The following is a 24,482-nucleotide window of genomic DNA, read 5'->3' on the forward strand; positions in this document are numbered from 1 at the left end:
GACTGGGCTGCCTGCAATGTCGCCTCTGGACGTGATTGCGTTACCCGGGCCCATCTAGTGCACGACGCTTGAGGAGGTGGCGCAGACACAACAGGACGAGGTCACCAAGCTTCGCGTCGCCATCGACAATAAGCACAAAGCTGTGGCGACGAAAAGCGCCAAGACACGTGCTAGTGGGCGCAAAGCCAAGAACGAGCGTGACTCTGCTGTTATGGCTCAGTTCGACGTGGGTGACTTTGTGCTTTACGCGGATGTATGGGCCAGCTTGCGCACGAAGCTGAGCGTACGTTGGTGTGGACCTGCGAAGGTCGCTGACACGGAGTCCAATTGAATTTTCGTAATTGAGAGCCAAATCACCGGTGAGCGCCGCTCCGTGCATGCCAGTCGCCTGACGTTCTACGCCGACGCATCGCTCAATGTGACGGAGGACTTGCTACAGCACATCGTTCGCAATAGCGAAGGACATGTCGTAGATGAGCTCCGCGAAGTACGATATGACGTGGAGACGAAGCAGTTCCAGTTTCAAGTGCATTGGCGTGGCCTATCGGAGCTTGAAGATTCGTGGGAACCTGCCGTTTCGCTGTTCGAGGACGTTCCAGTGTTGGTCCGATCATACGTGCAACGGCATTCCGGTGATGTAGCTGTCAAACGTGTGGCCAAGGCTATCAGCATTCGACGGTAACTTATTACCGGGAGGGAAGTGTTGACGGTGGTTTCAACTTGCCACCTTGAAGCTGAACATGTACCGAGGACTGTGGCACCTCGGTGGATTCACAGCTCAGTTCGTCGACGTGGACCAGCCCCGGTCCGAGGCGGAGGCAAAGAGGCAGGGCGAACAACACGGAGAGTTCCAATTAGCTGTATACTCGTGACGTTGGAGGTGTCAGCGGCTACGGACTGGATCGTGTCCGGTGAGTGTAGGACTCATGAAGAGTCTTTACTGGATACCAAGGGAAAAGGCAGCCGTGATACATAGCTAACAAACTGTTTAATTCATCCACTTTGCATTTGGAAGTCAAGGTCGCAGGCGCGACAAGCAACAGTAAACAACTCGTCACCAAACTATCTGGTCGCTCGCTCTGCTTCATCTAAAGAACTCAAAAATAAATCTAGACCAAAAACTTTAGTAGCTCTTCGTAGACCTTAGTACAAATGATATATTTCTGTGATCTGCAGCAACGACGTCTTCACTTGTACTAACTATGCTAGGCAAACTCGCATAGAACTCCGGCGTGTGTCGCCAGGTGTGAGTAAAGTGATCTGCCTCTCTTTTTGGAGGGCATGACTTCTTCGGCTCGTGGAAGACTCTTACAAGAAGAAGTGTGAGAGCCGTCACTGCGGCAAACACCTGCTAGGCATCGTCACAAAGCTCGGTATTTTTCAGGGAAGACTTTACCAAGCTGTAAACGTCATCATCGAAACACTTCCGGAAATGAATGATGGGTCATGGAAATGCCAAGGTGTGATGTGTGTGAGCACATTGGCTGGTGTCAGCTCTTATAACAGCTATAACGTTTCATCTGTTTTGCATCATTCAATATTAAGGTCTTCCGTTTGTCTAGCCAACCTAGATTCGTCGTATTCACGGTCGAGAGGCCGCAACCTCTTAATATCCACTCTTCCAAAAGAGCTAGATGAGCCCCCAGTAAACTGTGTTGCAGTATTCTGGTACATCTCACTAATCCAACAATTTCACCGTCCATTTTTTGCATTGAAATCACGCATGGCTTCGTCACTTTCTTAGCTGTTAATGTGCTCGTCCAGGGTATGGCCACGCAGTGTACGCCGAGCAGTGGGTAGTGGCTCAATACAGAAATGACTTTGGAAGAAAACAGGATGGATAGTCGCAGGAGCTTGTACGAATGGGCCCGGAGGAGTAAAATACAACTGGAATCCCAGTAGCCATAGTTGAAGCTACCACTGATGAGCTGGAGAATAGGTGCAGCGGTATGAATCTGATATTTGGGAGAAAAGGAGTCTTGAAGTGCAAGCTCCATAGTAGACCGATCATGTTGGAGAGGCACTGGAAAGAGGTGGATGATGCTGTCCCCTGATACGGCGTGTGTACAAGGAAGAATTGCGGTGGTGACAGAGGAGGGTACGTCGAAGAAGCACAATGGGTTGATCGTCTTCCTCGACAATGCTAAACTTTAGAAGATGCCTATGCAAATTATAGTTTCGCTTAGCAAAGCGTTTAGAAGAAATGCAGATTTAGCTTCTTAGTGAGACGGGTTACCAAGCACACGGCATAAATAACGCGAAAAAAAAACGCTTGCAGCAACTCCAAATATGAATTTTGCTGGCTCGCTCCGTGTGCCGACGTTTGCAAATGCTTGGGGGGGGCATACATTGAATACTTGTTAAAAACTTAATGAAGAGGGGTGAAACACAACTAGGAAAATTACTCGGGAAAGTCTTTTCAACGATTTGACTTCGGATTTTTTTTTAATCTAAATAGAGAATGCTTTTCCGAAATCAGATCGAAAAATGAGGTAATGTGGGATATATTCACGGCGTGCAGAATCACAAGACGATGCGATCCAGTTTCAATTGACATATCAAGGTTATTACAAGTCTGCAAGTGTGACGGGGTCACACCGCACCTTGCGCTAGAGAAAGTCGGCTTCCGAGAGTAAAATAACTTTCAGTGAACAGTAGCTCAGAGGTCACTCTTGTCAAAGGGAAGCGAAGTGACCAGCTGAAGGTAAGTTGTAAGCTGAATAAATTCATAGGTAGGCTAAGATTGAGTTATATATACAAACTAAAAATCACATTTACATGATCGTAATAAGCTAAGTCTTCAGCCACCTCTGACGACCAGGTATCCCGAACTATTGATGTGTCGCACTTCATGTAACCAGGGGCAATGTTGCGGAAGTACGTTCTGGTACCATTTCGGTACTCTGCACGCTTGAGTACTGTAGCGAAACGGAAGCGCTGATTCAACAAGGCAGATGTTGCGGCTGCGAAGCAGGCACAGGAGATGCGTCACTACAGGAAATCACAGCCTTCACAACGCTAATCGATTTTATATATCTAATGGATAGGAAAAACGAGAAAAAAAAATGATAAATTTTAGAGCTTCTTTGAGCGATTTGTAAAACGTTATTTTTAAAAAGGAGCATTTTATTTTAATGTAAAAGGTCCATCGCTCAGTGACGGAGACCTCAAGTCCATATTAAAGACTTGAGCTCGTGGCGGAGTCACTGAGCTTGGGCTCAGGCGACAACAGATCTGTGTTGCTAGCTACACCTAACATTCATGTGCGGCTGGTTGCCCACTTCAGTGCAGTACTGCACCCCGTTTTCGCGGGGGTGGACCATATAGGATTTGCAAATAAATTCGATATTAGCTTACAAACCTTAGTTCATTTGAATTCAGGATCATCACATCCAGAAGTTTATCAAAGGTCCAAGGGCGCGAAAACGGGGTGCAGTACTGTACATGTATCCAGAACACAGAGTAAGCTGAACAGGTCTGCAGCCTACCAATAGGGGCTCTCAATTGTGCAGCAGCAAGTTAAACCTTTTTTGGCAGCAAGTCTAATGTTTTGATCGGGGATTTGATTGGCGGAACACATTTTTCTCGTCGAAGAATCCTGCAGACTCAGAGGGTCATACGGCAGCTACTTGAGGCTCAAGTTGAGCCGTATAGGGCGAGAGGTGGGTGAAGATGGGCACGTGCAGCCGGCTGTGACTTCTGCACAGACCGTCGCTGGACATATTATTCATGCGTGCTGTTGGAGAGGCTGTAAGAAGGTTCCAAAGGACGAAGGTGGAGACGTACTCCGTGTATGCAGTAAAGAGAGCTGCAAGCGGGTAGTTCACGCTGCTTCTACTTACATTTGAGGCAAGAGTCACATTCAGCCAAACAGCTTGTGGAAAGCGCTGTAAGCGAGTCCCTTGGCACAACGACGGACCAGCACCAGCTGTTAGCTCAATCAGCGTACTTTTCGAGGACAAACATAGAAAAACACCACAATAGCGGAATAAACACCACAAAAACGTGTGAGCTCCTTGGATTGTGTTTCAGCACCCTAAATTGTGTTTCAGCACCCTAAATTGTGCAACAGCACTACCAATCGACGACAACCACCGATTTTTATTGACAAGCACTTTCCTTTCTAGTACAGCACTTTCCTCTCAAAGTGCTTTGAACATCTAGCCACCTCGAAGCCGCCTTCACGTACGCCACCATGCCTACCCAGCTACCCTGGACCGTACTCGCCGACAACGTGTCTAAGAAGGATGCGGATCTCCTTCTTATGGACTTCAAAAGCTATAAAACTGAAAAGAGTGAGTTGAAGACATGTCACTGTTCGTCGCAGCAGCTCCCCCACAACATGCACCGACGCATCTTGGCGTGCAAGTCTACGTGTTGTGCTGAAGCGGCGCCACTTGGGAAGTGCCCGTGGCGGGGGAAGACGCAGACGTGTCTGCTACTCGGCGAGGTGGCTCTCATGGAGTGCTACGGGCACCTGACTGAGCTGCGCTCGCCACGCTCGGCCCCCCTCACCAGCACCATGAAGGAGGCGGTAGAGGGAATGACGGCGCAGGGGCTTAAACCCCAGCGTATCCGTAATGAGTTAGTGCGCCAGTTTCGCTTGGATGAAACCAGCGCACCATCGTTGCCAACCGTTCAGCATTTTGCGCAGCATTTCGCGCGCACGCGGCTAGGTGGCAGTGACAACTTTGACGATGTGCAAGCTCAAGTAGAACGAATGGTGCTTACGCCGGGGCAACAAGACGGTGAACCGTTCACGTTTACGTGGGAAACCAATGCTGATGGCATTCCTCAGGTCGGCTCCGGCACCGACGACGAGTCATTTATCGTTGGCTTGACGTCGGAGCGCCTGCTCCGACGAATGGACCGCGACCCCAACAGGTTTGTCTTGCATGGAGATGCAACGTTCAAGCTGAATCAAGCAGGATATCCAGTTTTCGTTGTCGGTATTTCCGATACTAGCCGGTCATTTCACCTAGTCGCGCTCTTCGTTATCTCCCAGCGCAGAATTTCCGATCTTTTACAAGTCTATGCCTCACTGCAAAAAGTGTATCAAAATGTGGTGGGTAGACCGCTGTGTGTCCGCTACGCCATGTCTGATGCCGACGGTGCCCAGTACGAGGCAACGATATCTGTACTTGGGTCGGCTCAGTCAAGTGGAAGCCGAAAGGACTCGAGTGCTGCAAGCCCGCATTTGGTCCCTCTCATGTGCTACAACCACGTTGTTGCCAAGGTTTTTCAGCGCTCTCGATCGCTACGCCCTTCCGTCGCTGCCAAAGTACTGAAGGATGTCGGGGACATGCACTACAGTGCTAACAATGAAACGTTTTTGGCTACTAAAGAGAGGGTGCTTGCCGAATGGGATAGCAACCACGACCTGGAGGCATTTCGATCCTACTTTGTGCGGCAATGGCTTACTGGAAGATTCACGAGGTGGCAAATGTTCCATACGCCATGGGGGTTTGCTACGACGAACAACCCCGTCGAACAGTTTAACCGCACCCTCAAGCGCGTGTACACGCTGCATGCACATCTGAAAATGGGCAGCCTCCTTATGCAGCTGAGCGCCTGCTGTCGAGCTGAAGGCATGAACCTGAAGCCGTTCAGCACGTCGGTCGCACCATCGCCATCACTGCAGCGACGAATGCGCGAGTTGAGGCGCGAGCGAAAGCTCTACGTTCCGCTCCCTCCTCGCAGCAGCATGGCTTATCTGCTTCAGGATGACTTTGAAGCGGGCGCTGGGGATGTCGTGCGTGTCGTATCCACGCGCTGTGAACGTGTACGTGATCCAGCTACCGGTCGCAGGAGCGAAGCCATTCTCACCACTGCTAAAATGTCTAGCTGCAATGCTCGGAAAGAGCTGGAGGGGATGCCTGCGTCTGGCTGGGCGCCGGAAAGAACCTGCGAGTGCCTTTACTTCGAGAAGTTTGCCACGTGCGTTCACCTTCTGCTCATACTTTCGAACAGATGGATGAGCGCGTCAGGTCGACGGGAGACCCTCTACTACCGAGGGCCAAACAAGGCCCGGCGCCTCGCTGTTAATGGACAGCCTGCAGGACGACCAGCAGAGAATAGTGCTTCTCTGGTAGTAGAATAGAGGTCGGCTTCGTTAGTTAGTTTCAACGTACAGGAAACAGTGCAATGCCATTACCTTGAGGCGCAAAATTGAGCATCGTCAGCCGTAGACGCCTCATGAGCAGCATCCAGACGGCCTCAGCTTTTCTTGCGGTAAGGGGGCAGCGGGTCTCATGGCCTCGGTGATGACAGTGGTCGTGCTCGCCCTTCAGCGGCGGTCACGCACACCTTGCTCCCAGCGCTGCTTCTGCTTCGGGAGCGAGCTCCGCCTGGTCTTGGCGGCACCCTTTCTACTGGTGGCGCTTCCGGCTTCTCGTGTCCTGGCAGAAACGCGCGCCCTGCCCTTGGCGGTCCTCGTGCTTGCCCTGCTTTCCCTGCCCTCAGCGGCGCTCGTGGCGCTTGTGCTCGCCCTGCCCTCGGTGGCGCTATCCCAGCTCTCTGGTGCGTGCCCTCGGCGGCGCTCCGGTGGCGGCGTCGCCAGCGCCGTTCTAGGGCAGGGGCTGCTCTGTGGCGAGGGAGACAGACGGGCGTGGAAGGACGAGTGGTGGATGTGGTGCTGGGATTTGCTCGGTTTTGTGGTGCTGACATCAGGAAATCAGGGTGTTTATCATATTTTCTCCTTATCGAGTGGCTCACGGATAGCAATAATAACAACTACTACAGAGGCGGAGACGGCAAGAAACTTGAGTTAAACCCTCAAATGTAGGCGAACTCCTCCCCGAAACGGCTACTCTCCTTTTGTCTTGAACACAGGGTCGTCCTTCACGAGAGATACAAGTCGGAAATCTCGGAGCGTCGAAGCCGAAAGTGCTTGAGAAACTCCGTGTCACTCGTGTGCTCACGAGTGTAGAGCAACTCCAGCCATTTAGCTTTCCGTCGTCGATACTGTGAAGAGCGTGCTGCGTATCTTGTAGTTTGCACATTATCGTACTGTAGCAGCCAAAACTCGTCCAGCTCGTCTTCCCCTGAGTCTTCGTCACTGAGTATCTCTCTTTTGATCGCAGCGGCTTCACGCGCGGCCATGGTCTCCCTCAGCTGACGCAGTTTACGCTGCTTAGCTGACAGCCTCGACATCTTAAGCTTGCTAAGATCTCACAGCAGAGAGATGCCGTAAAAAACGACTTGCTGCTGCAGCCGCAAAAAACGCAAAATGGGGTGGTCAATAATGCAGCGTATGATTGGTAAAAAAAATTGCTCGAAGCGTCGGCGAAAAACAAAAGCGACTTGCTGCTGCTGCACAGTTGAGAACCCTTAATAAGTTAAATCAAATTTTGAACCCTCCAGAGCGGTTATTGAATAACCGCTCAGGATTTGAAAGTCGCTCAGACTCAAGAAATTTGACGATCATCTTTTAATTGTGGTCACTCGCGATAAGGACCTAATGTGCGATATCACAGGATGGGCTGTGGTGGTGAAACGATCGCCAGGGTCCTATCAAAAGCAAAACACGAGCTAAATGCACGCATTAACATGTTAGCTCTGACTCGGTTATACATGGAGTGTTCGTTTACCAACACCAGGCTTTAAGTGAGCACTGTGGCAGTCGAGTGGCTGACAAAGCATCCCAAGTAGTAACTGAATGTTCATCCCTAAAGCTGAGGTTTGCTGCGCTGGGACTTTGTCTTCATCTGCTGCTCCGTATCTCGCCCTGGCTGCAACGGCAACTTGTTGCAAGTACCGGTAAGGGACATGACCGGCCAAATCCCTGGCATTGATGATTGCAGCCATGTTGGCCTCGACACTCCGATACTTGCGCCCAGTATGGAGCTGTATGCCGATACAAGGCAAAAAAGGATCGGCTCTGTTCTGCCGCCGTTCTCACTGAGTTCAAAATAGAGAAATGACCTGAGCCGTGTGCACGAAGTGCTTTAACTCGTTCACTTTGTATTTTTCTTCTCTCGGAGAAGTCCGACAAGCAACAACAGAAGTCTCGCATCGTGCAGCTCGACTTTCTTCCTCTCCGCGATGTCGACCCCAAACGGCAAGACTGCGTTCTTCATTATGGAGGACGCTAAGGCGTCTTTCAACCTCTTCTGCTGCGTCTGCGGTATCGGCTCGCTGGCCATGCCGTCCAACTATACCCGTGCCGGTCCGTTGTTTGCCTCCATCGCCTTGGCCTTCATGATCTTCGCCAACACGTACGCCACGCTCAAGCTGTCCAAGGTGATGCTGGTGGCGCCGTCGTCTGTGAAGACGTACGGTGACCTGGGCGAGTGGGCTCTGGGTAAGTGGGGTCGCTTCTTCACGGTGGTCTCTCAGATGGGTGTGTGTCTGCTGGTGCCGTGTGCCTTCCTCGTGTTGGGCAGTACGCTGTTGGACGTGCTGTTCCCGGATTCGTTCAGCCAAATCTACTGGATCATCTTTATGGCTCTCATGGTCATCCCGGTGTGTCTCATCCCGACACTGAAGGAGAGTGCCGGCATGGCCTTTGCCGGTTGCATGGGCACGGTCATCGCCGACATCATCGCCGTGTCGGTGTTGCAGTGGAACATGCGCGGCCACGATTCCATCCCCAAGCCGGACGTGACGCTGCACCAGGTTCTGACCTGCTTTGGTAACCTTGCTCTAGCGTACGGTGCTGCTATTGTGGTGCCCGACTTGCAGCGCGAACACTCGCAGCCTCAGCGCATGCCGCGGGTGGTGGTGATCACCATCCTCTTCATCTCCGCCTTCTTTGTCGCTGTGGCTCTTGCTGGCTACACTGCCGGCGGTTGTCAGCTCTCCGGTAACATTCTGTACTCGATCGTAAACAAGTCGGACCCTCTTGGTCTGGCCCCTCTGGGCTTCAGCGCCGACCGTGGCGCGGTGGTGATGGCGTATCTATTTATGCAGGTGCACATTTCCATCGCTTTCTCGACGCTCATGATGCCTCCGTTCTTCATGGCCGAGCGCCTGGTTCTGGGCATGCACCAGAGTCCCGAGATTATTCGCTTCAACGGTGAAGTTGACCAGGCCAATGTCGATCTTGACTTGGAGGTTCAGGAGAAGCGCTCGTACATGCAGAGCTCGACCCCCATGGACACGGCGAACCGTCAGGTGTCTGCGTCGAGTCTGGTCGAGAAGACGGAGGGTCGGATGTCGCATCTGCGAGTGGCTCTGGAGTTCGGTGAGGAAATCACGGAGGAGGAACTCCACGCACCCTACCGCAACAACCCGCTGCGTTACATTGCTCTTCGTATTTGTATCATTGCGATCTTGGTGGTCATCGCTGTGCTGGCGCGTAAGCGTTTCCTCGACCTCGAGGACTTCACCGGTGCCACTGCCCACACGACGAGCTGCTTGCTGTTGCCATTGATCATCTACCTGCGAGTGTTCTGGAAGAGTATGTCGTTCCTGGACAAGGGCGCGTCCATGCTGGTGATTGTGGTGTGCGCCGTCACTGGTTGCTACGTGATGATCCACGCCGGTAAGCAGCTCTTCACGCCGTCGGACGATGACACTTTGTTCCCGTACTGCGAGACGGAATTCCAAGACGAGCCCTACTATGTGCGCAACAGCACCAACTAAGTAGGTAGTACTTAACAGAGCTTGCAATATACTGTAGTAAAATAGAGTGGGTTTACGTGTACAGTATTTTGTATTAATATTCAGTAGTACTACAGTAAGTATAATCTGTAGTACGTATATAATACATGTAATCTTAACATGTTTGCTGATCGCACAAACTAGATGTACTGTATTGTCCACTTCATTGATTTTGCGCGCTCTATTCGCTGTCTAAGTCGTTGTTGCTATTTACATAAATCGCTTTCCATAAAACGACCAACTCGTTGTTTTTTTATTCAGACGAAAAGTTTCATCATCGAGAGCAACTAGAGAATGGAGGCTGCTCTACGCGAGCTTCGCCACGAGTGCGACACAGAGGTGACTTTTAAGATCGGAGAGCCTCTAACAGACTGTAGAGCGGTTCACGGATCGCGACGTGCTATTACTTTTTCGGTTGAAGAAGGGTACGCAGTACTTAAGGAGAAGCTGCGACTCTTGGTGAAGGACGACTCGGCTGTGACTTGGCCAGCGGATGCTGGCGTCTACATTAAAGCCACTGTGAACGCCCGACAAAGTGACTACAAGCGTCTACCCGAGGACGCAGAAGCGTTCTTACAGCTATTGCGGAAGGTGTGGGGTAGAAGTAGAGTCCAAGCCAGCGGCTAGCTCTGTTCATGTACGTCAACCGGGTCAAAAAATCAAACCCAATCCATCGGGCAACAGCTGTCCGTATGGCCCAGGCCTCTCGCAATATAGCGGAGACCTTGAGAAGTGAAAACCGAGAGGCCCCAGGGCCAGCATCGCTCGAGTACTGGGCAACTGTACAAGCGCGGCAACATGACGATGCTCCAGTTGTTCAACCGAACAACGAGACCTTCCGTCAGCTAAACTACATTGACGCTCGCGCTCGACAACACCAGCACGAAGTTGCGGCGGCGACAAGCGCAGCAAATGCGGAGACTCGTCGTATCCGTATCATGACTAACGGCGTGCTAGTACCTATCGACCTAAACATCCAAGAGGTTCGGTCAGTTTTGGGTTTACCAGGATATGATCTCTTTGCTGAGCACCTTGCGCGTGAGGTGCAGGTCGAAGCGGAGGGCTCTACAGATAGTAGCTTCGGATGTATTTCTCAGTGTAGGGAAGCGAGCTCTCAGTGCTGACCGCAGCTCGTCGATGTAGAAACACGGGTGAGACTGAGCATATTCACGAACAAATTGGCACACGTTTTGCGGCCATCTTGACGTGCGTTGCTTCCGACCCTTTCCTTCGACAGTACCTCGATTGAGAAACCACCCATACCACCTCTCTATGGACCTTTTCGATACACCGAGAATGCTTGCAACATGCGCGATATCAACGTCGTAAACATGTATCAATGATACCGCCCGCCAACGAAGATCACTTGACTTGGTCATGCTTGTCAGAGCCTTGAGCAGTTGATATCAGAGACTTTAATGAGTTTAGACAGCGAATGGCGGTTCGAATGTCCGCCATTCGTTATTATCTGAGCCCAACTCGTCCTCAAAGTCGTCAACCCCCTTAAATATGTTACTCGTCAAGTGACTAAATCGCTGTTCCAACTTTGATAAGTCGTTGAGATAAGCAAGGTCTCCGCCAAAATGCATGAAACGTACAATACATGTACCGGTTTATATCGGTCACCGCTACTACAGAGTCTGTGTAGTACAGACCAGCGTTTCGGCAAACTCGCTCTTTGGGGAATGAAACACACTCAGACTGAGTGTGTCTCAGCTGGGAAGCTCTTCGTTATCACGATAGAGTCTATCGTAAAAATAAAATGCCTCGAAGCAACTTAGAGGTCTATCATAGACCTCTAAGTTGCTTCGAGGCATTTTATTTTTACTTTGAGAACTTGGCTCTGATCATCAAAGATGGGAAAACTACCCTGCTTGGTAACGATTTACGGCAAAACCACTTACGTTAAACCTTTGAATAAATAATCATTTTCTGTTTTATAACCTGCCCATCATTGCTCGACCAATTAGCCTGGTAAATGGTGTAGTAGTACTGTAGAAGTATTCACACCTTCTTCGTCTCAAAGCCGTTATTACTACATAGTCAGAGCTAATGCTAATAACTCCAATAGCATTCGTTTGCGAAAAATAAATATGGTGGGTGCGATACAGTGCTACGACTTGTAGCCTACAAGTATGAAAGAGCATATCTGATTCAAGCCGGTCTGAAATCTAACATGTTGAAGATCGATTTTGCTATGGCAGACGAATCCATCAGTATCTTTACTGTACCGACCCAATGACAGAATATTTAAACGCTCTGTGCCTTCTCAACGGACTTCGCTGTAGATTTTGGCTGGGAAACGATAACCTTTATTTACTTCAGTACAGATACAGTGCAATGTATGATATTGGAATCACGATTTTGAGCTCGAAAGCACGTTTCAAAACTTGCAAGTTTGTCTACTTAAAGGCGACTTATCACGCCAATGTCATGACGAAAACTACACAAATTTTAGACTCGGCGAAAGAGGGATATTGCCACTTACAATTTCTTAACTTTAAAGCGAATGTAAGCATAAGAACCCATTCACGGGGGGGGGGGGGTCAAATCGACGGTACTTCAAGCTCGTCGGGCTTCGACGAGCGGATCCGTGTGACCTCAGTAAGTGCAGCAACTTGGTCAACAGGATCTGCTGTAAAGTAACCTGGTTGCATGTGTTCCTGGTAGTGTTCGTGTGCCATTTTTAATGCAATAATGCAATTTACGACTTTGTTTTCTAGAGTACTTATTTAGCTAAGCAAGTACAATAGCCCCCTCTATGCACAGTCTTGCTAGTTGGAAGAGTCCATCATCCGGTGAGACCAGCCCAACGTCGGGAGGTTTCGCTGCACTACAACCGACTTCTTGTCGCGGCCTAACATCAGCCATTCTGCATTTTGCATCACCGGCCTCCAACGCTGTCGAAAAAGATGCCTTTCTTCACTGTCGAGGACGCCAAGACATCCTTCAACCTCTTCTGCTGCATGTACGGCATCGGGACTCTTGGAATGCCGGGCAACTTCTCACGCGCCGGCCCATTGATCGCTTTAATTGCCATGGCCTTCATGGCCTTCGCCAACATGTACGCGTCCGTCAAGATGTCCCGAGTCATTCTACTCGCTCCCAAGTCCGTCAAGACCTTCGGAGACTTAGGCGAGTGGAGCATGGGGCAGTTGGGTCGCTGGCTGTGCGTCATCTCCCAGATGGGTTCATGCCTGCTGATTCCATGTGTCTTCCTGGTTCTTGGTGGCTCTCTCCTTGACGGTCTCTTCCCGAACGCCTTTAGCGCCACCGTGTGGATCATACTCATGGCCCTCATGGTGTTGCCTGTATGCCTTATCCCGACACTCAAGGAGGGGGCTGGGGCCGCTTTTGTTGGCTGCATGGGTACCATCATCGCAGATGCGATCGGCGTGGGTGTCGTCATGTACGGTATGCGCGGACACCCTACCGTCCCATCACCCGATCTAAAGATCTCGCAAGTACTGGGATGTTTCGGTAATTTGGCATTGGCCTATGGAGCTGGTATTGTCATCCCGGACCTCCAGCGTCAACACAGTGACCCCACACGCATGCCCCGTGTCGTGCTGGTTACCGTGTGCTTCATCTCATGTCTCTTCTTAATTCTTGCCACGACGGCATACTCGGCTGTGGGCTGCCAGATTTCGGGCAATTTACTATTTACCATCTATCCGGATTCAACCACCGGAATGACCACATTGGGTTTCAAACCGAGCTGGGGCGCCGTCGTGCTGGCCTACCTGTTCATGCAGCTGCATATCACGATCGCGTTCTCTGTGTTGATCAATCCCGCTTTCTATATTGCCGAGCGGTTGGCTTTGGGGATGCACAAGAAGGCAACTTCAGACATGGAGACGGGCTTGAATTACGCGGAATCCGAAACGCCGGGAATTGAATCTCGCCTCAGCTCCAAGATGTCTTATGTGTCTGTGGCTGACAGCGAGCGTGAATTTAAGGACGACCCGGAGGCCGAAGCAGCAGAGTACCGTGGTGGGAAGAACGCCGTTAAGTATATCGCGCTTCGGGTCGCCATGATTGCAGTTCTGGTCGTGCTTTCCATCATTTTTCAAGACCACTTTTCGGACTTTTCCGACTTTGTGGGAGCATCGTGCATCACTACGAACTGCATCCTGCTCCCAATCGTATTCTATCTTAAGAAGATGTGGAGAGCCATCCCTATTTACGAAAAGGCGGCTGCTCTTATTGTAACTGTAGTGTGCTTCGTTCTTGGGTGCTATGTGACGTACACGACTGGCAAAAGTCTGTTTACGCCCACGGATGATGATACGGAGTTCCCTTTCTGCGGCTCGGAGTACGAGAACCAGATTTACTACAATTACACGGCTGAGCACGATTTTTAATAATAATAGTTCGCCCAATTACACGCCCAACACGAGTCTTAATAATAGTAGCTCGCTCTCTATGAAGTACATGTGGTCCTCGCTAAAAATAGCACAACCATGAAGGGTCGGGAGTAGTATATTACTCTCGATCTTCTCTTCTTCACAACATGGCAGGCACGTCGCTCTTTCGAGTTGGGGACAACGTCGAGCTGTGGCGTGTTTTACTACATCTGAGCGTACTGGTGGTGTGTCTGCTGCTATTTGAGCGTCTGCTTCACCGTTTGGAACGACATGCTGCCGTCTCGACCAAGTATCAGCAGCTGCTGAGCAAAGCGTATCGCGAGTTAATGATCCTCGGGCTCATCGGACTCGGCCTTAAAGTGATCAAGGAATTATCTAGTGTCGACGGCAACAGTGCAGCCATGACAGCCTTTCAGGTCGCAGACTTGACCATTTTCATCCTAGCGCTGGCCCTCATCTTGCAGGCTGTCTGCATCTTCCTCGTTCTGCGAAGACACAACGTCCAAGCAGACCGAGCGGAGCATGTTTCCACCGAGGACTTGGCACTGTCGTCGTCAACTAAAGAGACACAGGAGCTTGTTCACTTGCGCTTGTTGCGCCATATGTTTCTCACTCGCTTCGAGTTGCCGCAACTCTTTCCATTTGCCAAGTACCTTCGGCAGGCGCAAAACAACCAGATCACCCACATGACCGAGGTGGGTGCACCAATGTGGGTTCTTCTACTCAGCGTCGCTTGGGTTCTGGAGGGAATCACAATGGCCTTAACTTATGGCGAGCCAAGGCTAGCAAGGCGTCGTGGCCTTGTCCTTGTGCTGATAGGCTTTTCGTGGGCGCTACTGGTGTTACATGTCGTAGTTTTCGCTTACTTCCGATCGTGCGTACAGAAGCTACTTAAGGCTGCTGGACTGTCGACTGACCAATCCACGTTAGCGAGTCGCCTCCGAGCCATTGCACGCGAAGAAGCACGAGCCTGGACCCAAGAGGATGCAGGCAAAGCTCTCTTGGCCATGCAAAAGGTGCAAGAGCTGAGACATAGAAAAGAGCATGGCACCAATAAAAGCAAGTCCGAGTCCACTCCGGGGATCGACATTCGCTGGTTTTCTCGAGAGTCGTGGCACTTCACAGTGATGATGCTTTTGATGCTCAATGGCTTCTATCTGGCGCTGGTGGTGCAGTGTGTGGTGTACCAAATCAAGGCTGTTTACGGCGACTTAGGACTTGTAGAGGTGCTCGTTATCCCACTGTCTCTAGCTCTGAATACTCTGGTGTTGCAGCCACAAATATTCCGGAGCTTTGTCTTGGTCAGCAGCATTTTTAGTGTGGATGACACAACGTTGAGTGAGGTTGTGACCCATTTCCGGGAAATCGTCGAGCTGCGTTCGGAATTTGCACTGCTGTTGCGCGAAAATATGCAACTGCAAAAAATGTCAATTGGAGATTTGCACGAGGAATTACAGTGTCATGATGAAACCCGAAGTGGGTTTATTGATATGGAGAAGATGCGAATAGTGTTGCGAGTCTGTGGCTTGCATCTGTCGAGCTTTAGATTCAGCAGCGTTGCCAGACTCTTGTTCGAGCTGAAGGGGATGCAAATCGAGTACGCCCAGCTTCTCAAGCTGGTTGCTATCGCACAGAGTGATGATCTTAGCAAGAGTGTATGTACTGAGCACTCGATATTGATTCATCATCATCACCCGCTACTTCTGCTAAGTGAGGACGACGAAGAGGACGACGGGACCACTGCTAATACTTACTTGCCACCCCGCCCTCTTCTAGCGACATCAACGCTCCTAACTACGTCGGATCGCATGAACGAAAGCGTGGCAGCTACTTCGGATGTGGCGTTTTTACCAACCCGGTCGCACTTGCAACGCGATAATAGCAAGTTTCAGGGAATGAGCTCTCGAACTCTTTGTGATCTCTTTCACCTTGAAATACCAGAAGATCAGTCCGTGGTGATGGGCTCACAAGATAACAAGTTCACCGACGTGTAGTTTAGTACACTGGGAATATGTTAATGAAACTAATGCTAATATAAAAACAGCCATTTATCGACCTTCACCTTATGAAGTGAAAGCATAATTAATGCTGGGAATACCTTAACCCGTAATATCCAGTAAACTATTTAATAGGCAGCAGCGTCAAATTTCGCATATGTATTTTTGTATTGGTGTGAATTATCAAATCTTCCTGATGGATTGGAAGACTTCCAAAAACTGAACAGCTGCGATCGCATCTCATTTTGCGATCATGCTTTGCGATCGGTTTGCTAGTACCTACCCCTTCAAATGTGAGCGCAAGCAAGAGCTACAGTACGTTGGTGTGCGGTATTGAGCTGACTGTAGCAAGTTAAACAGACCCAATTCGAGTACGTTAATATCGGGCGACTTAGCTGGCTGGCATTTGATAGCGATGTTGACAACATCAACATTTGTTGTGCCTGCCGTTAACGGCAGCACATCATGCTTATCTGCACAGCTGACACGTATTATGTAGAAAATAGCAAATCTCTATTCTTAGCCTAATAATAGCCAATGATATCATTTATTTTTGTGCGGTCAGAGTAGTATCAGACTTGGCAATGATAGTTTTCGGATGGTTGTTATTCAACTTTTTCAAAAAGGAAAATAGTTACAGTATTCTACTGTTTTAAAGTTGAATCTGCGTGATATGATCAAATCGTGAAAGTCTTCGAATAGTATTGTGCCTTGCAGATGAAAGGCGTGAAACTGAGATTAGAATAAGCAGACCTAGAATTATTAAATCTGCACTCGATTTGCGTTTCAAAAAAAGCAAAAATGGTCGTTTTAAAAGATATCGATGTCGATTTGTCGTAAATCGACCACGAGCGCTTGATTTGGCTAGCTCGAATTAATCGAGCTACGACAAACATGGACCCCCCCCCAGTGATAAACGACAAAAGCTTTGTAAAGCCAAATATTAGCAAAACCAAATCAAGGATACGTCATCTCGGAGCTGATGCAGATGAAACAAGGTGAACAAAGATCGATAGTAGCATTTTAACTTTTCATATTTTCAAGCACCTCCTGAAATCACAGCAGCGTTGTGATTCCAGGAGGTGTTTAGAGAGTTGTTATACCGGTATTCTCGACGTGTATATATACTTGTAACATCGAGTCGATCCGATTCCAATCGCTACCTAGTAAGTGCATAGTCTGCAATGTCGCCAAAAAGCTGATCTCGCGAGCCTTCATGGTCAAAAATGACGCCCAGAAGCTCTCTTACTGCCTCGAAACAGTCGTGGTAGCCACCGTAAGCAGTGATACTGCGTTAGCGCCATGGAGCTTAAGCACAGGTGCCAAGGCACTGGAAGAGTTTAATCGTATTTCGACTGGACGATCAAACCCCCTCTAGATACATGTACATGTATGATGACGAAGTCTCGCGTGTCGATTAAGCAGATCAGTGCCAAGCAAATCCTGTAGTGAGCGATACTGGTTGGTCTCGCTGTGGTTCTGTTGGAGACTGCAGTTACGGAGATTGTTAACAAACTCATAGTTTATAATAGCCTCGAACGCCTACAACTCGTGTGACGTCACACCAACATGAGCATTTCCCGTCAACTTGTTGCTGTCTTAACCAATCCACTAAGCTCACTACGCTCGACTTCTTCCTTTTGTCTTGGCCCGCGACTGTCACCTTCGCTAACTGCGGTTTTGCCGTCCTGTTCTGTACGAAGCACTCAGCTACACGACGGTTATAAATTCTTATTAAATACTTCGAAGTAATAAAATAATAATATAGAGAATCTATGGACCGGTATGCTATCAACATGCCGTCAAGTATCACGTCAGTAGCGATCTCCCAGATCTACATGAAGCCGCAAAGTCTTAGTAAATTAGCGGCCTGGCTGTAAATCGCAGCCTGTAATTGTCTGTGGGCTGTCCGAACGAATTACCTGTAGGTTAGCAAATCAAAATGCTTTCTGCTCTAAAAGAATTCTCGTACGGATATGGCCTTCAGTGGCGCTGGCGTGCATTGGACAGATTGTAATGGGTACCGAGGTCACGGCTCTCCAAAATTACCCTGACACACAAATTCAGGGTGCGACTTTGAGCTCCGAAATTCGAGAAATGAAAAGAGCTGAGCCACTTTCGAGTGGTAACTCCTATCGCGGGCATCCGCTGACGTATTTGCGTTATGCACACCACAGTGCTTAGACTTACCCCGTAAGGTGCCTGACAATTTGTCAGTGACAAATGCATTGCAGACAAGCATCGGCCAGATGTAAAAAAAATGACCATACGCCAGTTGAGAAAATTGCCATTCGCATTGCTGGGTACCAGCGGTGGAACAATTACCTCCCTACTATATGGTGTCGAGGGCTTTTTTCTTGTGAATCTTCAGGAAGCAAGCGCCTGTACACACATGTATTGACGTATCAAGCTGACAAGTTGTTGGATGGAAGATCGTCATTAGTCTGTTTTGAAACGGCAACTTGCAGAGCCAAAGCAGAGTTCTTCGCAACGTCTCTGGCCTGCCATCACTTTCCCCATTTCTATTAATACCATACGTGTGTAAAGAGGAGTACAATGTCCGTAAACTTCTTGGTCCATCGGATACTTGTAGATGAACTGAGATGGTTCAGGCCTTGCAAGTCCGTATTTTTCAGGGATCCTCTACTCCTGTCTGACGTTTTTTTTTATATCGTGCGCTTTGGCCGAAAGCTCGCCATACGAAAACCAGTGCTGTCAGCGAGTTGCTTTTTAGAGCAACAGAGGTCAATTGAATGAGTGCAACATCGTGATCCACAACTAAGAACTCCTCTGTCCGACGTCCAATGGAGCAGCACAATTGTACATCGAGCTCCAAGTCTCAGTTCCGGTTTTGCATTCGAACAGCGCAGTCATCAGCCCTATCGATAAATCGATCTATTCCATCCACACAATGAAGCTCTTCGCCGCTGTCGCTATTGCCGCCTGTGCACTCACTGCCACTAACGTGGCTGCGGCTGGAGAAGGACCGTGGGGATACAAGGCCAACGACACCAGCATGGCCTCACCCGACCGATGGGTTGAGAGCTACCCAACTTGCGGTGGCCAGCGCCAGTCTCCTATCGATATCGACACCAATGTCGGATGCAGCTCCGAGCAACGTTCGCGCACCTTCAGCGGTTCGTGCCGAGTTCAACGTTTCGCAGTCGGAGGCAACTGTGGACGGCGGCTCGTGCACGGCGACAGCCAATGGCGCGTCATACAACATGCTGCAGTTCCACATGCACGTGCCATCGGAGCACACTTTGAACGGCCAGTACCTGGGCGGTGAGGTGCATTTCGTGCATAGCAACGCCGACAGCTCAGCTCTGCTCGTGACGGGTGTGTTTTTTAAGGCTGTGCAAGGAGCGAGTGACCCGTGGGTGGTATCCGTACTGGACGCGATGGACCGTGTGAGCGCGAACGCGACGGCGTCTGCCACGTTGGCACCGTACTCTGACTTGGTGAACAAGGCGGCGGACGCACAGGGTGTGTTCAACTGCGCTGGTAGTCTGACGACGCCTGGTTGCAGCGAGATCGTGGACTGGTGGGTGGTGAAGAAGACTGTGGACGTGTCGACGGGCGACCTGGAGCGCCTGCAGGTAAGCTGCGGATGACGGACGACGGAAAGAACGCTCGTCCGGTGCAGCCTTTGAATGGCAGAATTGTGAAGGCACTGCTGTAGATAAACATGTAGTATTCGTCGTTTTCTCATAGAAATATAAATAAGAAAACGAAAGCAATACTTGTTTGGTTTCCATGTCATCAGTACTGAGTTCGAAGTGGTGTTAATTCTTGTTCATGTATTAGTTTCATGTTCATGGATCTCGTTTGATTGTATTAATAGTCGTGTTGTTCGTCTGCAATTTTGATGATGTGACTTTTGAAAAGCATCAATCGACATGGTGGTTCAGGGTAATGTGCAGCCTAAATGTTTTAATATTTACTGTAGTGAGCGCTCGTCTGCTACATGTATGAATGTATGTCCACTCAACCAGTATGGTATAATAACTCGTATTACTCTACTCTACTGCAGTGTCGTGGTGATGTAGCGTGAATAGTTGACTCACATGATTATGTATCACTCTGTACCAGTATTAATGATTTAATACATGTACAGCACAACTGGATATACTGTAAAGCTGCAGCTTGCGGTTTAACTGCATGGTGTTGATTGTCAGGCTTGCAAGCACCAAAGACTAATTTTTGTACTTGAACCGCTAGACTGGACTTCAGACTTCAGTACACTGCGCAACATTGCTTAAATGTGGCCGATACTTCTCGTTCCGACTAGAACTAAAACTGGCCAAGTATTACCGGGACCTTAGTTTGACCTAGCCGCTCGAGTATATCGAGCCACGAACACTGCCATCATCCAGGATGGACGACCCGTAATCACCCGAAACCCTTCCCGCAGTGCTTAGCTGAGCACATGAGCAATGACTTCCTTTACGTGGAACCCGCCGCGCATGAATGAGCCTATGATGGAGAACATTTATCAACTGCTGTACTGGCAGAACTTGCGCTCTGCGGGATGAACATCCTCTGTTCCCAACAAGAAATTTCCATGACTTCTTACTCTTTTGCTAGGAGAAAAAAATTCCGGTCTTCTTTACAGACCCGAGCCCTCACACATGCAAGTGAAACATGTACAGTATTACAGTACACGCTTGTCTATGCTTATGCCGCGTCAACTTCGCAGAGTCGTCATTATTGGCCAAGATTCTGGTTCTGAAACCCTTTACATTATTGCAGCACAAAGCATACGAAAAGAACAGCACAACATTTTTTTACTAGGTATTAAGTACCTTTGACTATTTAAACCAGTTTTCTAATTTTCCTACGTGACATTGTGCCTAGATTAGTTTCGTTGGACACCGTGTTCGCTGTTCTTGCCACAACGATGTCAGTCATGAATCTTCTCCAGGTAAAACCGGGACGCACCGTTCGTGGGATCGGACCCTGTTTGCGAAATGCTTTCGGCTGTTTTTCAGTCAGAACAATCTTGACCAGTCACCGGATTCAGTCAAATGATTTGCGAGTGCGTTTGTAATTCGAGATTCCCAAACGGCAAGTTTTAGCCAAAACTGCTGGGAGTCAATTTTTGGATGGACCCAGTAGCCTTCAAGTTGTGCACAAAACACTGGAAAATATTTATATATTTCTCTCACGCTTTTTTTACGAAGCAGCTATCATACCGCGTCAGCTAGCAGCAGCATACATGTACGTATAATCTACGCTTGACGACCCGGTGTGGACAATCGAAATTGTCAATTGTCAACTCTGTTGACACATTGTTAACTGCAGACTAAATTAGCTAATCACGCGACCCTTATAATAAAGCTTGTCTTTCGACGCAGCGACCAAGCCGCCGTTAAATAGTTTATTATTTAAGCTTCCGCCTAGCTCTCTGCCGAACACCCGGACGAAGTGGATATTTCATCGCACCGAAACTCCAGAAAAGCGAACAGCGCATCTTGCCACCTGGTGCTCTACATGTATTGCAGGAGCAGCGCTCTAGGAGAGCGCTCTGTTATTATTGGATAGCAGCGGCTTTTCGATGGTGTCCTGGACTTTCATGGCTTTTGTTCTTTTTCCTCCAACCCCCCCCCCAAAAAAAAAAAAAAAAAAAACTGCTGTCCCACAAAGCAGACCGAGGCCACGTACTGGTAGGTTTCCCAGCGCCATAGCCGAGATTGTGTGAGGTGTGCACGATGTTGTGCACTTGGGTACCACCACCAGACGTGACGTTGCGTCGCACGGCGTAACGGGCACAGAGCGATCAGGCTTGGTCTTAAGTCGCGAAAGTGCATCCGCCACACGTCGCTTGATCCTTTGACATGGTGAAGTACAAAAGCAAATTTACCAAAGAAGTCCAACTAACGCACCAACTTACCCGATACGCTTCAACAAATTTAAGAAATTGTGATGCGTATTTACGGTACTGTGCGTTTGCCGGGAGTTTTTTTTTCTTTTATTGTGCATGTAGTATACTCGAGTGGTCGGCTTGCATTTGGGATGCCGGTTAACTCGCCCACATGCGCAACACCTGGTCCATATGCGCAATAGCTTGACCACGTGCTAAATAACTCGACCGTATGCTCAACTACTCGACCGGTCATATAACCCGCATCGGTCGCTTGCAGGTTTGCTCGAACGGTCGAGCTCTTGTGTATTTGGATTGGCTAGAGCGGGCGACCCCCTGCACATCCAGCTCTTCAGTTGCTAGCCATAAACCGATTTTATCCCAGTTGACCCCCGGCACGGCATTCTTCCACCCGTGCATATCTAAGTGACGACAAGCGCAATCCCGAAGGAGGCCAAGCCATTCGTGGACACGTTTCGCGAAGCACGCAACGAAAGCGGACTTTGTCAAGCAGTGAAGCATCAGTTTCTGCTGTCCCGGTGCTTACATAAAGCGTTAGATGAGCTGCAAATATGTAACGCCGACCATGATTGAGAGACGACTGGGGTGTATCAGCCCGTCGTGGGAAAACAAAGGAGATATATGTATGTGAGCAGTGTGGCTTGCAGGGGAAGCATGGGATTGTGATATTGTAATGGCAAACAGAACACTTTAGAGGAGGAGGAAGAATGCGCTGGACGACATCACATACCGATAGCAGACGAAGCGAAATAAGGTTTTCCTAGAATAGATTCATGCGGCGTACGATCACGCAATATTTGGAGTAACGTTCGTCGTGCAGCTGACGTTGTACAACCTCGGCTAGGGCTACCATCGCGGCAGCAGACATTAGACTCAGCAAAGAGGCTCCGAAAAAAAAACTTATCTCGGAATACAAGAAAAGCCGTGCAGAGACTGACAAAAGCGTTTCCTTACTTTGAAGGCATCGACAGTGACAAGGCCTTTCTATTTAGACCTGTAAATGATGGTGATGGATATCCACGGATCGGGGAGGGCAGTGAGGAAGACCCATTTGATTTAGGTGTGACAACACCAAATTTGCTAACAAATGTAAACCAGCTTCATGGGAGTGAACATGTTCGTCTATTTTAAACTGAGCGGTTTACGTTATCCTGTCGGCATGCATAGATTAACGGATCGATCAAGAATCTATCACCTTGCCACAAAAGTGATCGTAAGTGCTCGAACACTTAGTGAGTACTAAATTGCAGCTGACAGCATCGTCAGAGTATACGAAACACTATCCAAACCTTTCTTAGTGTTGATGCCGTCATTGACGATGCCGAAGACGCGCAATTTATTGCACTTTGGACCGTAGCTGCATTCAGCGACAGTCAATATTTGATGTGCTTTTTCGACGTACTTTACAACGTGCACAAGAGAACAAGACATCTTGAAACTGGACCAGGGGACGCCTTTTTAACAGGTATAAATGTATATTCATTGATCGACTAGTTGCACTGAGTGTTGCGCAATAAAGGAGCGGATGTTTTCGGCTTGTAAGTCTGAGCCGTGTCTGAGTACCTTCGCAAAGTACGTAGACGTGCAGAGGATGGAAGGCATATATTGGAGATGGCAATTTTTCATAATCCTTGAAGTTACGCTATAACAAATAAGGCGTGTGTATTCAGCGCAACTGTGATAAGGCATATTCACCGCAAAACGAGTGACTTGTGCGCTTTTTTGCAAAGTATAATCAGATTGGCTGCGGATGTCGAGCCCGACGTCCCGCCACCGACAACATCCCTCGCGACCCCAAACGGCAAGATCAAGAAGGCGGCAAAACGGATACTGAAAACAAAGGATGTGCTTGTAGCTCGTACGATCGATGAGAAAAGATGCCGAATGCCATTTGGGAGGTGCATCTTGGCGCCACTGCGATGGAAACTATGCGACGTCTAGCAACCAACATGTTTGAAAGCGAGGACGATCCATTTAAACTTTGTTAGGTTTTAGAAAAAGTGGAAAAAGCAAAGCCTCTCGACTGTGTCGTGATAGTGTAAAATAGTATACCCGTCGTGCACGCCGTGTCAATATGCCTCAAGATGGGCGGCTCGTGGGTGCTGAGTACAACACATGTGGTTGTGCTATTCATTTAAAGTTTGATGTGTGCTCTCATGTAGGCGCAGCGAGATCAATTCTTGGTATCGGCACTTGGTACGGCAATAAACTTATGAGTAGACGGGCGCGTAAGAAACATCAACTCCATCGTGAACCTCCCTCGGGCGATGAAGTGACGTTGCAAACGCCAGTGGCAACTGATACGAACAGCCCACATGGAGTTTAGGAGGGTGCACCCTACGGTAACAGTGATGTTTGTAGAGATCCCAACCGTATCGAAGATGGACATGCCCCTTGCAATTCTAACTGGACGATACTAGCAGGGGGGGGGGGTACGATGCCGATGTCTAGTTTTAGAGGTCGGCCACAAAGCGATTTTATTCCGCCTATTGAGATGCTAGCGTGGCCAGCGCTTGCTCCCATTACCATGTACAAGCCCCATTCCCTACATCATTCAAACCGTACAGAATTTGAAACGGCAAAACTTTGATATTGTGCACCTTTTAAAGTACCTTATTCACTGGATCCAAA

The 24,482-nt window shown here is 49.1% G+C and overlaps 4 protein-coding genes across 4 annotated transcripts; all 4 read left to right on the forward strand.

Moving 5' to 3' along the window:
• Positions 1-8,043: 8,043 nt before the first annotated feature.
• PITG_17805 (Amino Acid/Auxin Permease (AAAP) Family) lies at positions 8,044-9,585 on the forward strand (the record flags this gene model as incomplete). The annotated part of the gene is made up of 1 exon (XM_002896600.1): positions 8,044-9,585. One exon carries the CDS (start codon positions 8,044-8,046, stop codon positions 9,583-9,585), a length of 1,542 nt encoding a protein of 513 aa, XP_002896646.1.
• A 2,930-nt stretch (positions 9,586-12,515) lies between these two features.
• Positions 12,516-13,967, forward strand: PITG_17806 (Amino Acid/Auxin Permease (AAAP) Family; the record flags this gene model as incomplete). Its single annotated transcript, XM_002896601.1, has 1 exon — positions 12,516-13,967. One exon carries the CDS (start codon positions 12,516-12,518, stop codon positions 13,965-13,967), a length of 1,452 nt encoding a protein of 483 aa, XP_002896647.1.
• Positions 13,968-14,116: 149 nt separating this feature from the next.
• Positions 14,117-15,717, forward strand: PITG_17807 (uncharacterized protein; the record flags this gene model as incomplete). Its single annotated transcript, XM_002896602.1, has 3 exons — positions 14,117-14,986; positions 15,035-15,623; positions 15,686-15,717. 3 exons carry the CDS (start codon positions 14,117-14,119, stop codon positions 15,715-15,717), a joined length of 1,491 nt encoding a protein of 496 aa, XP_002896648.1.
• A 3,345-nt stretch (positions 15,718-19,062) lies between these two features.
• Positions 19,063-20,025, forward strand: PITG_17808 (carbonic anhydrase, putative; the record flags this gene model as incomplete). Its single annotated transcript, XM_002896603.1, has 2 exons — positions 19,063-19,566; positions 20,017-20,025. The coding sequence occupies 2 exons, from the start codon at positions 19,063-19,065 to the stop codon at positions 20,023-20,025; spliced, it is 513 nt and encodes a 170-aa protein (XP_002896649.1).
• Positions 20,026-24,482: the final 4,457 nt, after the last annotated feature.

Source organism: Phytophthora infestans, genomic scaffold (genome assembly GCF_000142945.1).
Source record: "Phytophthora infestans T30-4 supercont1.56 genomic scaffold, whole genome shotgun sequence".
Lineage (NCBI taxonomy): Eukaryota > Oomycota > Peronosporomycetes > Peronosporales > Peronosporaceae > Phytophthora > Phytophthora infestans.